Genomic DNA, 17,726 nt, shown 5'->3' with positions numbered 1-17,726 from the left:
GCATAGAGATTCTTCAAGCATGGAGACTTGAATCTGTTTTCTCATTGCGTTTATTTTAATTCCTGGGGGTTTTTCTTTCCCTCCCTTAACATCTGTAATCAGGAACTAGTGGGATTAAATTATTAAAACAATACTTGTAGATAAATTATGGTAACTAGAAAAATACAGTTTTGCCAATAAACAGATATCTCACTGTCCAGGGGAAGAGAAACTTGGGGTCAGATTTCAGCACTTATAAATCAGCAGAGTATTGGATTTCGTGAAGTTCTCTCCATTTGCTCCAGCTGAGTCTGTCCACTAAAATCTATTTCCATCTGCAAACTTCTGTTAATGAAGATTCACGCACAGATGTATGGCTGTCAGGTTTTTACAAGTCCTGTTGTTGAATGCGCAAGCTACAGTATAAATATTCCAAATACAAAAGGTCAGATTTAGTTTGTAAATTATCTGGATTTCTGTTTTGATTTAAAATAGTTTGACATTTTAAACAGCGGTTCTTTCATACCCTGTCTTATTGGTTTGTATGGATTGTCTCTTTTAAATGCCAGCTATTGACATTTAACACAAAGAGAAATCTGACCTCAGTCAGCTCAGCCCCCAACTGTGAGCCCCATAGTCTACTCCTTAGTGCCAATTTACCACTTGCATAGTTTAATTTCAAGAGTAAATTGCTGGCAGTAACTCAATTTATATGACTATCTGCTAAGTGCAGTGGTTACTACTATAATTCACCCCATAGGCACTAACATGTTCTGAGATTTTGTAAAGTGTACAATTATAATCTGAGCAGGGCTAAGTCATTGCTTTCCTGAGCACGGGGTACATGGGGACAAACTGCTTCCTGGCCCCGTGGCCGAGAACGCCAGAGAGCACTGACCTGTCAGCCACACGCCACCTCCTCTGAAATCATCCAGGCTGTGCCCGCTACCCCAGCCTGCTAACAAGGACGGGGAACGTGCAGCTTTTTATACCTGCTCCTCTTCCTCGCGTGTTCCCACTGCGCTGGGCATGATCAAGGCTGAAGTCAGGGGGAAGCTGCTAAACACCTTTCTCCATTGCTTACAGAGACACTGTCTGGGGAGGGGAGGGCATAAGCACATCTGACTTGAAATCAGTGGGTCTCTTCTGTTTCCAGTTTGCATGTGAGAGCATCTCCAGGGAGGATGAGAAAGCCCAGCCAGAGCTCAGTGATGTCTCAGATGTTCCTCATGATTATAATAAGTTTTGAGCATACACACCTGGCTCATATAGAGGAACTAGAAAAGCAGTTAGGAGCAGAAAAACAATGACTATACCATAGCTAGTGCACACCTAACAGAGCAGCCTGTAGGCTTGTACTAAAGCAACAAAACCAAATAATGAACTGTGGTAACCAAAAGGATAAAAATAACAAATGTGCTTCTGGTCTTATCTAGAAACTAGTGAACTGCTCTTCCATTTCAGATATATAAAATGTACTTTAAATAAGGAGAAGAATATGATTCAAACTTAGAATTATACATTTCAAACTTATCTCCATGCCACCATGAGTGAAATGAAAAGCATGAGTAGCCTTCTCGAGTATGAATATATTGAGCATTTTCAGTTTTAATTAAAGCATTCCCTCTGTATGTATGAAGAGCTGCTCTTTTTAGAAGCATGAAACTTGCATCTGTTTTTGAAACACTGTCACTGGATTAACTACAGAAATAGCATTGGAATATAACATAAATGTCATAATTCTCTATTGCAAATTACAATTTTGTTTTCAAACTGAAACTAGAAGCACTTTGCTTGGTTAGTTAACTAGTCCTGAAGAGCATATATCTAAATTCAGCCACTAAGCCTTGTCTTCCAGCAGGTCTGCTGCTGTGCACAACATTCCTGCTCAGAGACAGGGGAGATATGCTTACCTCCCTCCCCATAAAGGCTGTTCATTTTAGAGATGTTACAAAATAAACTAAGTACAACAGAAAAGTTGTAAAAAAAAAATAGATGCAATTTTACAGAATTGCACTTCATAGCACAGTCTAAGCTGTGGAGGTACAAGTACTGACATGCAGAAACCATAGCAAGTAAAAACTGTGTTCTACTGCCAGATGTAAGTATCTTTAAAAAAAGAAAGGAGAAAAAAAAAAAAGATGTCCAATTCCAGCAGCGTAGATGTGAAATAACATATATTGTTCCAATGTGGCTGTCACTGGAAACTCAAGCTTTTTAACTGTATACGGTTTTGCATCAATATGACTGTTAGGTTAACAAAGGATCGCATCCTGTTCTCAGCTATACTAAACTGTTCTTTTCCCACTTTTTTTTTTCCCCTCTCCAGTTTAGAGGTTTAATCACTTCTAATTCATGACATGATTAGAGTTTGATGTTTTCTAACACAAAGGTTTTTGTCACTTTGGAAGATCTTCAGGGCATTTCTCATAATCAAGAAGAGAACACATACCATAAATACTAGTTCCTGTGTAGAGTCCTTTTAAGAACACCTATATCTATCTCATGAACACAAACGAATGTGCTATTAACTGGTTTTTCAGAATATTCTTTGAATTAGGTTTTTCTTCTGATGGACAAGTGTATTGATTCCATTTTTATTTATCTGGGGGAAGGAGGAGTAATTTTACAGGGACTTTATGCTTTAAGGTAATTTCAGCACCAGTGCAACAAATTAAAGCAGCAGCTCGAAAGCCTGAAATTAAGCACATGCTTACATTTATTGACAGTAAAACATATTCTCCAGAGCCCTAATTATTTACTGGCATTTGTACGAGGCAGTTGAAAGATTACCTTTACATTGTTAATTTCAGACAAAGGGCAGCATCTTGATTTAGTAGTATTTTTATCTGGTGCGTAAAGGAGGATATTGCCATTCATTTTACTGGTGTATTTCCAAGATGCTTTTTTTAAGCCAACGTTCAAACAAGTATATGTATTCTGTCCACTATTGTTCAGAAATAAATTTTTAAAAATGTAATTCCCTTCAAAATAGCTATGGCAACACTCAGTAACTGCCAAGGAGAATTTTAGCTTCAGACTTACCTGAAAGCCACAAAAAAACGGTTTAACAGAAGTTGGTAGAGACAGTACATAAATACATTTGCTGTACTTTGGGAAAACTTGGACGTGTCTCAACATGTACTTCCTACGGTATCTAGAATATGCCCGTTTCCCAGTGTAAGAGTCTCCTCCAGAAAGTACATTCCCTTGTGTTTATTCCTTTAATCGTGCTGCTTTTCTGATGAAGTACTGGGCCTTCCAAGGGAAAAAAGAGATTTGGGGCTGCGGTCTAAAATACCTACCTTCCATTCAGAAGTAGCCAAAATCTTACAATAATGCATCATTTTAAAGGGACTTCACTATATTACCACATTGTTATTTAAAATAAACACTACAGCTATCAGCTTGAGAAAACACATCTTTGTACTGGTTCTGGTATCGCCAACCTAGTAATTGGGAAGACTCTCAACAAGGTATGCTGCAGAGCAGCGCTAAAATACTGACACACTGGAAAGTTGTTTTAAACTTTATGGCAGAACTTAATATATTCTTGCTGGTAAGACATTCACTTGTGTCTTAGAATTACTCCTTGACTCTTCACTTGGCTTTGCTGCACTTGGCACCATTTTTATATACCATGAAGGACTCTCATTTAAATTTGAATATTGATTTTGTACTGCCACTCAGTGCTCTTTTGTGAAAAATGCATAGTAGTCCCGCCATTAATCTCCTTTAATTAAATATTCTAACTGCCTAAGAAATTCCTCTGCTACCTAATAAAAATTTATGAATAAAATGAATATTAAAGTAGTAATCCCCAAGAAATCAGATAGCACTGCAATTAACAGTCAATTTGTTAGAGCATTAACCAACCATGAGCTCTCCTCATGATGTTGGCTTTTAAAATAGCCACTAACCACTAATTGACAAAATGGTGATGCTGAAACTTGGGACTGAACAAAATTGGAAGAGATGAGTGGACCTCTGTGACAGTCTTTAAAAGATCCAATGTTTGTTGCTGGTTTTGGTAATCTAATTTTCTAGAGAATAGTTTAAATGCTATACATTTGCTTTTTTTGTCCTTGTTTTCTACCCCCCCCCCCCCTTAGGAATTGTACACAAAGGAAACGGTGAAAATATGTTCATTTCCCAGCAGCCGCCAGTCATCTCAACCGTGATGGGCAACGGACACCAGAGAAGTGTCTCTTGCTCCAACTGCAACGGTCTTGCGCTCAACAGCAAACTCTTTGCCCCGGTTGCTCTTGCTTCTGGGCCTGATGGTAGCGTGTATATTGGTGACTTCAATTTTGTCAGACGGATCTTTCCCTCTGGAAACTCGATTGGCATATTAGAATTAAGGTAAAAAAACAATTAGCTTTCTCTGACTAGTGTTCATTATCCTGGCTGTGATATGCCTATGAAAACTACAGTAAGCCTTTTTTCCCTTGGGACTTAAAGCAGCAGCCACATTTAGTTGCCTTGTGAGCATACGTCTCATCAACTGTCAAACAAACTCATCAGAAAACTTATGCTTACTTTAAAGTCTTCAGTTAAAAAGGGCATCTTAAGTGGCCTTTAGAACAAGTTTTGCGTAATGAATTTCTACGAAGTGCAGAATTAATAGAGCTAATTTTTCTTCCTGAGAGATTTTTCATACATTTTCTCAAAAAGTTAAAGTATTCCATGAAGCGTATTTTTGAAGAAAACCCCATAATTCTATAGCAAATATGCAGAGCATCATGTCAAGTCACAGCATTGTGGCTGAAGACAGGCTTACCATGTTTAAAATTAATACAATTAAATTGTTCCTCATCTGTAACAGAGGATGTGACTGAGTTTAAGCAGACGAGAGCAAACCCATCACTGCGGTCTGACATGTCGCAGGCTGGGCCTGTGCCACCGTTAACGACTCCCCTGTAATTATGACTCCAGCTTCCCATTCCCTTTCAGGGCCAGAGGGGAAGGCAGGAGAGATTTCAGACACTTGCACACTACATTTCTCTTACTTAACACCCATGAATCTCCGACTAGCTAACATTGCTGGTGATGATGTTGTGGGCTGATTGTTCAGAATTAACTTGACAATGTGCAGGCAGTGGCAAGGAAGCAGTTTGAGAGAAAGAAATAATACTGAGTAACAGGATGAACAATGTTTTGTTATTGGGATACAGCTCTGTGAGCAGTCAGGCAAAGAATACAGTTTTGTTGAGGACTAACATTTCTTGCCTTTTTCTTTCTTTTTTTTTTTTAATGTGAACCAATCTGTCTTGCTAGGAATAGAGACACAAGACACAGGTAAGTAGAACACAATAACAGTAATATGTGAACCATGTTTGAGGAAACAGTCTTACAAAATTCCTTTTAGAAGTCTGGATAGAGAAACACTCTGAATTTAATAAATGCAAATGTTAATCAAATTCACCTTTGTTTATAGGAAAGTAGGTTTGATTTGTTCCCTTTGAAGGAATGAAGTCTCCCTCTAAAAATCAGTTTGCTGATCACCAAGCAGAGATGGAGAGGTTTAAACCCAAAAGCTGGGAATGCATTTCATAGCTGTCATATTCATTTCACATGGTGTTTGAATGATCATAGATGTAGCCAGCCAAGGAAACTGGAGTTTTAGCAACAAAGAAATAATAAAAAAAGGCTTCAGAGTCACAGAAGAGGACTGCACTTTAGCAGTTCTAGGATGAAGTTCATAGAACTTTAAAATCTGCCACAGTTACAGAGGGTGCACGGCAGACCCCGGAACTGAGGACGCTGTGTCACAGCTCAGTCCTTGCTTCTCCAGCTAAAGCAAAAGCAAGTGCCTTCCCCCCTTTCCAATTAGCATTTTGGCATTGCAATGGAGGGATTTCTTTAAAAGAATGAACGTTGCACATTAGGCTTCTGCGACAGACAATCAGGGAGTTGGTTATAACAATCCAGCTGCAGAAATGATGTTGCATGCTAGAAAGAGATAGCAAGGCACTCCGTATCCTTAGAAACAAACTTCTTAGCATTTCAGTACTTAAATGAGGTAAATAAACCAGCACTAGTACAGCCTAAGCTGATAACTTCATGACATAGTAGGAAGCAGAGCGTGGACTGAACGTTTTTGCAGGATCAGAGTACTGGTTGGAATTACTTGCTTTAGCCACAAGAATGCTATTGAATATTATAGGTTATTTGCCAGCCTACATACAGATGATGTCACATCTCATTTTACAATAACAACTTAAAAAGAAAGAATAATTCCTAGTTGGTAAGTGCAAGGTTCTATTTTTTAACTGAAGGATTGTTTCCATTTGCATTAAACTGACCAGTATCTTTGTAAACTAAAGAAAAGAAGCAAATTGAACTTACTTACTCTGTAATGTGTTCACAACATGAATCAGGTTTTAAATTCAGGAGTTTCTTTTGTAAAGTAGAATTTTTTTAATACCTGCTCACTAGTACTAGATTCTTGAGATGAGCTTAAACCTTAATTAAATCAAGTTGTGACAATATTCAAGTACCCCAGCCCTATTAATTACAATAACGATTGCCTTTGTCAGTAGTCTTTCCAAGTGAAATCTGTGGAAAATTGGAGGAAGTCGCTTGAAGTTAATGTAGTCTTTGAGGTTACAGGGGAGTACTCAGCAGTCCCACTGTATGCCATTCTCTTGAGCCTGTAAAGGCCATAGTCATGGTGGAAATTTCTAGGATGCTCCAAGAAACATGTGGAAGCAGCAACTAAAAGCTGTCAGAGGCTCATGACAGTCCAAGCAGGAAAAGGCTTCAAAATCCAGTTCCTCAACACAACTTTTAGTCTCCAAAAGAGCAGGGAAAAAGGGTTCTTTTTACCAGGACAAAGAAAATACGGTGTAAAAAGGGATAGAGTTTGGAGACCAGTAAACAGAGAAGGCCACTGATCTTATTTTTGACTGTTTCAAAACAAGTTATCCCATTTGTTTTCTTGTCATCAAAATTTTAATAAGAAATAACACAGCTGTTTAATAACTGGCAAAAATGGAAACTAGGCTTTGAGGTTACACAGAAAAATTTTACTACAGGATAATAACAACTTGTTCTGGAAAGATTCGTTGTAAATCCTAGTCTACTTGATATAGTTTTTAATAGGCTAATTTAAATAAACTCAGATTTAGATTTGATTGCAAACTTCTGCAAAGATAGCAAGTATTTTATTTTGTTCCATTTTTTACTAATACTCTTTAAATTTTAAGATTTTAGTATGCAAGGCTTTAAGCATAAACATCACGAGTTTTCTAACAGCCAGTCTATTAAATATAATGACAAGGATGACAGAAAATGTGTCTACAAGGAGAGTATATAATGACCTCTGGTTCTCTGCAGTTTCTGCATGATGAACAATATGTTTATTTAACATCTAGAATTCTCCTTGCAACTTTTTCTACAGAAGTATTTTATTAAGAAGTCATCTTTCAGCTGGCCAGTCTCTTCTGAGCTCACTCCAGAGAGCATAAATGATTCTTAACGTTTTCAATAAACAAAATTTTATAATACTGGTGGTACATAATTTGGCATTAATTGCTTTTAGCTCATCCTCTTACCCATCTTTCATCATACCACTGTCCTCTCATTCCCTATGTTTCCTTGGACTGGGTTTCACATCTGTGGGATGATCCCCCAACTGTGGGAATATCTTTCCTTGTATTTCCCCCTTCTGTCTTTTGTAGACATTTGTGACTAAGGTCAGCTTTAAGCTAGTCTAGCTTGTGGCCCAGTCCTCAGAGATGCTGAGTAGTTTCTGTCCCTTTTTGGATGGAGAATGAGAACTGAGAGAAATAGGCCCAAGCTCTATCACATTTATCATGGTACAGCATTAGCTTTATCACTTACAAATGGAAATAAGATTTCAGCTGATCATCTGTTAGAAGTTTCTCAGCAATACATAGAGTACTCAGTAGATTGCTAAAATAAAAGCTATTGGTAAGTAATTTTTACGTTGTTTTGCAACATTGCTCAGTAAGGTAGAAATGTCTAACAGATGATTAATAAAGTATCTGCCTCAGCCAAGCAAAAACTTCATATTTAAAGAGGCTCCATCAACCTGAAATCAAGTCAGTATCATCTCAGACATTACATATCTGTCCTGGAGCCTCTGCGAGTTGTTCAGTTCTATTTTATCTAGATTCTTCCTTTCCTGGTTTGTTGCGGCACAAAAACCCGGCCCTGCAGAAGGAGGTGTATGCCGAGCGTTGTCAAACCCACCACAAACAGAACTGACAAAGCTGAGAGGAGTAACTCGTTTCCTAACTTTGTTGCATCAATCTTAAGTGTTAGTTAATTGTACCAATGTTAATAAAATGTCTCTTTAACAAAAAAAAAGAAAGGAATTTGACAATCTTTTTAATCTGCAGAGCAGATAGGATAGTCCCATGTAGAGTTACAGGGATGCAGGCAGGTCAGTCTCTAACCTGGCCGCCTGTCAGAAATCTCCTCCTGGAGAAACATGGCAGTGATAAAAATACTGTCTGAGCACCTGAACACTGCCAGGCGTTGGCCACCACTCTGCCTGTGCCTATCTCCCACCATTTCAGTAGCCGACTGCGTGATTTAAAGGATCTACACCTATCTGGATTTTTATTTTATAATCAGGACTACACTGCAGTCTCACCAGGCTCAGGACACTAGCGTGGTGTGCCATGTGCTTAGACAGTTTCCTCAAACTGGAAATTAACTTTGCACTGAAAAAGAAACAGAAAGTCTTACTGGTTCATAAGATGCAGCCCAGTTCTCCAATTAGAATTTATGATTGTCACCATTTAATTAACATATGTAAATATTTTTTTAAATAACATTTTATAATCTCAATAAGGCACTTCAGTGCATGAATTATGGTGTGTTAATTCATGCCTAGTTGCACTGACAGTACTTGGCCTTCTGCCTTGCTCCTGACAATACAGTCGGCATGAATTAAGGCACCATATTTCACACCTTCATATGTCTTAAGGTTTAGAAACAGATAAAAATAACCAAGAGTGGGTACTTGCGCCCATGCAGAACAGTCTGTGTTTCACTTTGCTGCAACTCGTAGATTTGTTTTCAGTGCGAAGAGTACTAGGACTTTTTCAGGTATAGAAAAATGACCTTGCTTTTGATAGTAATAATTATAACTAAGCTGAGGTCACTCCAGTTAGCTTTATACTGGGGTGGCTGGGTACTGATGGACAGACTAACTCTAGCAATACCACTCTCTGCATAAGCTCGCTGATACATAGCTGGCTCTGCAGCCAGTACTAGTGCCTTCCCTCTCAGCAGTGGTGCTTGCATGAGCTATATTAAAGCTGGTCTCACTTATGCCTCTGTCATCTCCAAATCATTGAACAGACATCTTCAGATAAGTAAAATACAATTGTTTTGCTGCCATGAACAGCGATTAAAAAGAAAAACAATTCAACTTTGATGCTCTTCTCTTCTGTTTTAGTACAAGCCCTGCACATAAATATTACTTGGCCGTTGATCCAGTGTCAGAATCCCTTTACTTGTCAGATACCAACACCAGAAAAGTCTACAAAGCAAAATCTCTCATTGAAACGAAGGATCTGGCCAAAAATGCAGACGTGGTGGCAGGAACAGGTGACCAGTGCCTTCCATTTGACCAGAGTCACTGTGGAGATGGTGGAAAGGCATCTGAGGCCTCTCTCAACAGTCCAAGAGGTAAGAAAAGAGCATATCTGAAGTACTTGGTGTTGGTCATCTGTCATTTCCTTCCATTATTTAGAAACTCAGATGCAACTGGATGTACAAAAATGGGTCTGAGGTGATGACTTAACCAACTATAAGCAGGCCAAATCATTTCATAAAGCTCACTCACATTTTTAATACAACCAGCCCTTTATGAGGGAGGAGCAGGAGCAGCAGGCTCCAGCTAGCGTCCTCTGAAATACTCTCTCCTTGTATGGCAACACTCCTCTTATTACCTTTCAATTGCAAGGTGGCAGCACTTAATTATATTTAACTTTTAAGCAAATAATATGGTTGCAAAGTCCATTTTTTAGATTTTATGCATTCAGGTGATTCTAGTAATGTTAATGGAGCTTACTCATACACATTAAGTCAGGGCTGTTCAAATCAGACAGCCAGCAAAATCAAGTTTATTTGGAACTCTAGTTTGTCGTTCCTTATTAAATGCACTTTGCAAAAGATGAGCATCTCACCTACTGCACGTGAAACAGGCATTTTGCTGCAGCCTTCCTGTCAGAGTACGTCCTGTATTGTCACAGGCAAAATGCCTGTGAAGCCTTGAATCCCCACCAGTGCCACAATTAATCCCCTTGCAGTGTGCATTAGAACTGTGATAAAGTCTCTGGATTTGGTGCTCTAAAGCAGCTGATCACCCTCAACTCCCACTGAAATCCCTGGAACTCAGCAGGTCCCATGGCAGAGCCCTGCTGGGCTTTTAGCATGCTTCCCCCGTAGCACACCGCTCCCTCCTAATGACTAGCTCTAAGGAAGGGGGTTTGATTATTTTTTGTGAGCTAATAAAGGAAGGCTGTATATCAATAGCAAATTAGAATGTATATCCAGGCAGAAACGTCTCTAAGACAAGCAAATAATCCTGTTGTAAGGCTTAGCAAGAGACACATTGTAATTATAGTGACTTTAACATGTCTTTAATAATAGAAGGTAAGTGTGAGGTAAGTATAAATAAATGCTAATCTTCAGGCAGCTAATTAATGTAATGAATCAATTCTAAAAATAGTAGAAAACAAAGGTTTTCAGATCCTTTAGCAGGAAAATGATTGATGTTTTATTGCTGATTACAATTGATTATATCTAATTACATTACAATTAGTTCTTCTATCTTGTTTTCTTATTGGGGAAGTAGGGCAGTGAAAATTCGTAATATGCTATTTACTTTAAAAATACTCATGCATAGCTGGCTTCCTTAACAGAAGGTTCTAGTCATAAAGAAATTAAGAGGAATAAAAGTACAATTCATGAGGTCTCGGGCAGCCAGCAAATATTAAAAAATTAACCGTTAGCGGACAATGGCTCATATACTGGCAAATTCAGGTAATGGCTCCGAGCTGCTTTTGATTTATGCATGTACTCTAAATTACATCAGTTTGAAATTGTCAGATTTGTTGTGTTTTGGGGTTTAATCTCAAGGAACTACGGACTGCCACATGCCCTTTTTGTACAGGGCCTAGCAAAATGCAGCATCAACCTGTAGTCAGCAGCCCAGGATGAACAATTAGCTGTGTATTATCATAATGGCCTTATAAGTACACGTCCTTGTTTTCCTCTAAACGGTAGGAGGTTGAATAACCTTAGAAAGTAGTAGGAAGTACTTGCCTGGTACCCATAGATGTATTATTTATTAAGAAACCTAAAAGCCTCACATACTTAAATACAGTTTTAGAGATTCTTTTGGATCATTTACTTTGCTTGGTTTTGGAATAATTGTCAAGTCAGAAGATGTCACATCTCTACTGAAATAACATTCAAACAGTATACACAAAAATATTTTTTCTAGGAGGCAGGAAACTGACAAAAATTTTGGTGAGTCCACAGACTCACCAATATCTTATCCATGTTTAAAAATACTTGCACACAAAGCAACACAATGTTATGTAGTATTTGAACACAGAAATAAATGAATTGCTTCTAATTTCTCACCTCTGAGATTTTTACAGTGCAAAAATAGGTACCTGATAATGCAGATAAAGACCAAGTAATTGCCAAGAGATTATTAAATATAATCACTTGCATTATTCAATGACCAGACAAGATTACCATTTATTTCTTAAGCTGATATAGAAAAATGCTTAGCTTTTTTTTTTCCCATTTGCTTTCTTATTTTTGTCCTGAGTATTCCTTTTTTTCCTGTTATAAATGAAAAATAAATTTACCTCTTACTTGGTAGAAAGGTAGTATCTGAGAAAGAACTCCGTTTAGTGTCCGTCTGACCTTGGTTAGTTACAGCTCAAAAGTCATATTCTCATTTTTCCTACCAGATGCTTGTGACTCTGAACAAGAGCTTATCTATATGACCCAGTTTATCCATTTGCAAAATTGATGAGAAATACCTACTGTGTAACACTTGTGAAACTTAATCCTGTTTGGTAACATCCTCAGAAATATGTTAACGAGTGGAAATTCAAATACTCTTTCTTACTTTTCTGAATGAAAGTTGCTTCAAATGCTGTTTTAACTTTTTTGAACGTAATGATTTTTCTACTTCAGTGGGCATGCAGGTAGGTTTTGGGGGAGTCCTAGATTATTATTTAATAATTTAAGTCTTTCATCAACTTTTATTTCTCATTATCTTTATTTGGCAAAACTGCCTTCGGCTAGTGACCAGGAATTAAATGCCAGACAGGAAAACATCATGAAGGCACACTAATCAATTATGATTTGATCTGCTTTCCACAACTTTTATTTTGCAGGTAACAAACACATGTAGCTTTGTTCAGTCTGTTCCCACGTCTCTGTGAAGGACTAGAGATGGGGCTTAGTGAACATTAATCTTGCACTATTGTATGTTGAGCTGACTTTGAAAGATGCTTTTAAACATGCATGGGTGGTGTAGTTGAAATTTGAACTTCAATATATTATTTTTACTGCAACTTTCTTTAATTCCGTAGAGATCTCAGACTAATGAGTCATGTAATAGATGACCAAGTACTTAAGCAGAATGTGAAATGATACAAGGTGGGGACATAAAATAAGATCTGTGACAAGCTGAACACATTTATTACACAAGAAGATATTGAAAATGAAGAAGTAACTACACTGAGATATTAATCATTGACTGAATTCCAATCACCTGAACTTTACCAAGTAACAGATTTTAATTTTGGGGTGGGGAATTCTGTTTGGTGGGTTTGGGGATTTTTTGATAAAAAGTATTTATGGCACATCTAGTCACCAACACTGTCATTTAAGCAATCTGGATTAGTATTTATAATAAGGCACTAAGAGATAGTGTCCTGATTTTAACTAGATTAATCATTGAGTATTGGAGCAGTAAGAAGCACTAAAATTAATAGAAATACCTGGGAGTTGTTCTACTTAGCACTGCAAAGCCAATGCTTGGATCAAAGGCATTAAACACTTACCTACCCTGCCCTTGTGAAATCAGTGGGCTTTAGACATATAAATAGATTTGGCTTTCCAGGCTTAATTGACAGAGGCAGTGAGAGGCTGAGACAATCAAGTTACCACATTTTTGCTGAGCTACAGTGTCTCCCAGTCAGTATACTAAGAAAAGTGTCTTCGATTAACATCTGATTTCAATTACCTTGTATTTGTGACTGACTCAGAGCATTCACACAGGACAGCTGTGGTGGAAACACAAACTAAGTCACTTTTGTGAAAACAGTAAGTCACTCCAATGATTGAACCCTAAGCCTCAGAAGTGATGTACAACATTTGGAAACCCAAGCACTAAATCCAAAGATTTAAGCATCTAAGGTCCTGCAGTGTCTGCTTTTTGACTCCTGGGTCCAGACCAGGCTCTAGAACTAGAAGATAGACGCACACACTGTATGTGCAAGCTATGTGTACAGTCAATGCCTCAAGAAATTAAAAACTGCACGCTGAGTACAGAGTACTTGAATGCAGTGCGGTGACCTCAAAGTAAGCACCAGGGAAATGTAGAAGGTTGGAGTCAGTTCTAAATCCCATGCATAAATACCTTATACACAGCTGTAGCAAAGAACCTTTTTCACTCAGACCCATGGCCATGAACTAGCAACACAAATGAAAGCTTAAATTAAAAATCAGTTCTGCAGCATAGTTTTATTCATTTTGCTTGAAATTACTAAGGAAATACTACCAAAAAAAAAATCATTGTTTTGAAAATGTGTTCGCCCCAGTAGCTTACATCCTGAAATAATCAGTCTTGTTGCTCACCATCTGCAGCAATACTTTCTAAAGTAAATAAAGCTGTAAGAACAACTGCTCAGATTAAACCTTTACATTTGTCAAATGACAGTAGCCTGTTTAGGGCCTGCTCCTGCTCAGCTAAAAGATTCCTGTTACCTTCAGTAGGATGCACACCAAATTCCTAATACAGCCTTTTGTGAAAACAAGGCCTCTTTGTCACAGGTAATGATCAATACTATTTATTCAGCAATCTCTGCTGTTCTGTAAATTCCTAAGACCTTTTCAACCCTTCCATGCAATTCAAAAAGGAAAGTAGAATGGGGTGAGATGTTTCATTAGCAATATATAAAGAAGTAGACAAACCAAGGTGATTTGCAGCCTTGAATTATTGTCATGTATGCCTCATAGAACCAGCAAAAAATTCATCTCATGCCATTTTTGATTCAGCAAGATTTACTCCTTATTTTTCTCTTCAGTAGTCTTAGCTACCTATGATTTCAGAAGTCAGAGAATCTTGTAGAACATTTAAGTTAAACTTTTTGGACAGCAAGTTTTCCTAAATTTCATCCAACCTTCATCTGAATGCATAAGTTCTTCACTTTTCTGCTAACCATTGTCAGCAGTAAGTATGACCCCAGTCATCATGTCTTAGACTGGAAGCAGGACATTTTCATTCACAGTCAGTAGTTAAAAATGCTGCTTGCTCCAACTCTACTGTTATGCATCTAAAGAGAACACCACTCAAGTGCAAGTACTGAAGTTGTGTTCCAGCTGACAAAGAACTGCTGAATATTTTGCCGCTAGTACTGAGACAGTAATGAAGTAAAGATGACAAAGATCACAAAGCAACAGACTGCAAATCACTTGAATCATATTTTGAGTGGTGTATTATGGTAACCTATAAATAACTAATTGCATAAAATTGCTTTAGTAGTTTCTAGATGGCAGCTTTAATTAAAAGCACCGGAGACATTTAGAAGTTTAGAAATGGATGGCATGTAATTTGCCCTTTTACCAACCATAAAATGGTAATTAACCAATTTGATTCACTTCTTCCTATTAAAAGTTATGAGAATCGCAAGTTCCTTCTAAATACAGTTTTTCTTCAGCAGAAGGTGGCATTCTCTTTTATCGGTCCTTACCAGTAGTTTTAGATTTTCTTTTACAAATTCTTCAGAAGTTTAATTAGAAGTTTTCAATGTAAAATGTTCGTTTGCAAAGTTTTTAGCTGAGCAAAAAGTATAAAGTAGAATTTCCAGAAGTGGGCAACATATAGCTCTAGCTGCTGTTTATTGATGTGTTCTAAAAGGATTTGTTCCCAAAAAGAGTCTCTTAGAATGCAAGTGCGGGCTATGATGGGGGGGGGAAGAAAAGAAAATATCTTAATTGGAAATTTACTGTATTACTTTTAATCCATATTTTTAGCACTATATGCTTAGCTCCATTAATGTTGAAATGCCAAAATTTCTAGACTGAAAGATCATATGAATAATAATCATATGTATTTTGAATTTATGAGAACTACACACAGAAGTGATCAGTTTGCTTTCGAAGTGTTATTTGCATTTGTAATCGTGTACATATGTGCACTAAGGCAGATCTGTCAAGGGAAATAACCCTTTAACCAAAATCACTCCTGAGAGCATATAAGAGGAGAGGTTATAATCAGCCTTCTGTGTTTATCATGGTTGTACCCAGCCCATCTACTAAGTTCTATTTTGTGCAGAAAACCATTATAAAGAGCAAAACCTTTTCTGCAGAGTCTTTCTAGTGATGATACTTAGTAGCCATGTGTGATTGCACTAGCAGCAGTTCATTTTTAATGTTAATTAACAGAATTTAAATGGTACTGATTAAAAGACCTCTAAGTGTTATAAATACTGTTCCAAGATGTCTGCACATAAGGAGATAGATGTTCATAAGAGCTACTGTTTTACATTCACGCACAAAATCTAGTCCTATGTAAGACAGTCCCAGCGACTAAACATGACTAAAACCAGTCCTTCAGTACAAGCATGTTACTCAGAAAGAGACTGTGCTCAGCCCTCAGTCAAAGAACAAGACTAAATCCTTGCACAAGTTTATTTTGTCCTTACTCAGACATCAGTGTTTAATGAGGAACCTCATATCCAAGCAAGGTTAAGTCTGTCATTTGTGCAATAGGTCACATTTGTGCCCAAAGACAGCATCAGTTGGGCATACAGGTTAGTGCTGCGGTTCCTTAAAAAAAACAGAATCAGACTGAGAGCCTAATACAAACTACGTCTCATTCTCTGTGCAAAGAAAAGGCACCTAAAAATGGCCCTTTTTACTCACTCGTGGAGTGAGCAGTGTTCCTACTTCCACTCAGTGCAATTCATTACACTCAGCATGTGCATGTTTCCTCTCCGAGTTCCTCGGTGATTAAAGCACAATTGAAGTGCTGCATGTGATTTGATTCTGCATTACACTGTACGTCAGAAAAGGATTAAAAATAAACTCTTGGAGTACAGATTATGTGAAGCGTCATGCAAGATGTGACAGGAGCATTAATGAATCCAAGTCTAATAATGAATAAATTGGGACAGTTTAGCCACAAATCTGTTATTTTGTTTTCCAATGGATGCCTTATATAGGGTATTTGTCAACAAGACTTAAATGCATAAGTAATTTTTTCAAATAGGTAGTCATGTTGTTTTAGTGTACGGGAGTAAGCACTGGAAGCAGTAGTTTGTTGTTGAACATATACACTGGTACTTGAAGAAACTGGCTTATTAGGAAGTACCAGAAATTTATTATCTTTAGTACAAATACTGAAGACTTGGGCTCATTCATGCCATCACACTGGCATATGTACTTCCCTTGCAGATAGGTTGCCTTTCTGCAATGGCTGGAGCGCAAAATGTACGCTATGAACATTAAAGGACCTTTGGTTTTCTTATATAGTCAGTGTTTGAAATCCATTCAGCAACACAGCTGAGTAGCTTTATTTCATTGCAGCATAATTTTTTATTTTTATATAATGGATGGTTTGCAGCCAACACAGCCATCTGTTCACAGGGAAATTGCGTAAAACAGAAGATGCACTTGTCCTAGTGATAGATCCTGGCCTTGTGTTATCCATGGCATGGATCTGATCCAGGGCTGCGCTACCCAGGTGAGAAGCACAGCTCCTTGCTTACCATGCAGCACCACCCCTCTGCAAAGGCAGACTAAGACACAGCGCATGTGCTGTAGTTCCCACCCACATCAGGTTTCTCATTTGAGCCTGTGAACCACACGGGAAAGCAAATCAAATCCCATCTAATACTGCTCCCACGATGCAATATCAGTAAGGTTAAGAACGCCCCCAACAATCATAGCTGCATGCACACCACAACAGTCACATACGGTGGTCCTTGTTCCTCACACCTTCCCTGCCACAGCAGTCCAGCATGGCTTTTTCTTCTCAAAAGCAGTCTTGAAGAGACTCTCAAGAAAGTAGGAGGAGGCTGGGACTGAAGAGACTTCTGTCTCCAACCTTCACACTTCCCTGAAGAAAAAAACCCTAGAACAACTTCCTGGCAGCTTTTCCATTTACTGTTAATCCCTAAGCAAGCTTCAGCTTCACAGCATAAAGCTGATCAGAGCAGGACAGAGCCCAGGCAGGAACCCCTGAGCATCCCAGCGAGAACAGCAGGAGGTGCCTCAGAGCCCGGCTCCACCTGCTCTGTGGCCCCAAACTGGGGTAGCAGAGTCAACCCAGCCCTTCTCATTTTCTGAAGAGAAAATTTATCCATGTACAAACTAAACAGCAGGTCGTGACTCAGGCCTTTGGGAAGGCCTATTGTCATGAAAACCTCTGCAGACCTCTAGATGTACCACAGAAGGTACAGTCCTTTCGGTGTGGTTTGCTCTGTTGGCTTCTGCCATGTGCATTCCCTCAG

At 38.3% G+C, this 17,726-nt stretch overlaps 1 protein-coding gene across 1 annotated transcript in view; it reads left to right on the top strand.

Moving 5' to 3' along the window:
* TENM1 (teneurin transmembrane protein 1) overlaps window positions 1-17,726 on the top strand; it is an 840,514-nt gene that overhangs the window by 770,766 nt on the left and 52,022 nt on the right. The window contains exons 22-24 of the mRNA XM_050901608.1: window positions 4,092-4,341; window positions 5,257-5,277; window positions 9,413-9,645. Of these exons, the coding sequence (XP_050757565.1) occupies window positions 4,092-4,341; window positions 5,257-5,277; window positions 9,413-9,645 (504 nt within the window). The remainder of the gene's footprint in view (window positions 1-4,091; window positions 4,342-5,256; window positions 5,278-9,412; window positions 9,646-17,726) is intronic.

This window comes from Gymnogyps californianus, chromosome 9 (genome assembly GCF_018139145.2).
Source record: "Gymnogyps californianus isolate 813 chromosome 9, ASM1813914v2, whole genome shotgun sequence".
Lineage (NCBI taxonomy): Eukaryota > Metazoa > Chordata > Aves > Accipitriformes > Cathartidae > Gymnogyps > Gymnogyps californianus.
The sequence above is the reverse complement of the archived record's forward strand: the minus strand, read 5'-3'. Positions and strand labels throughout refer to the sequence as shown.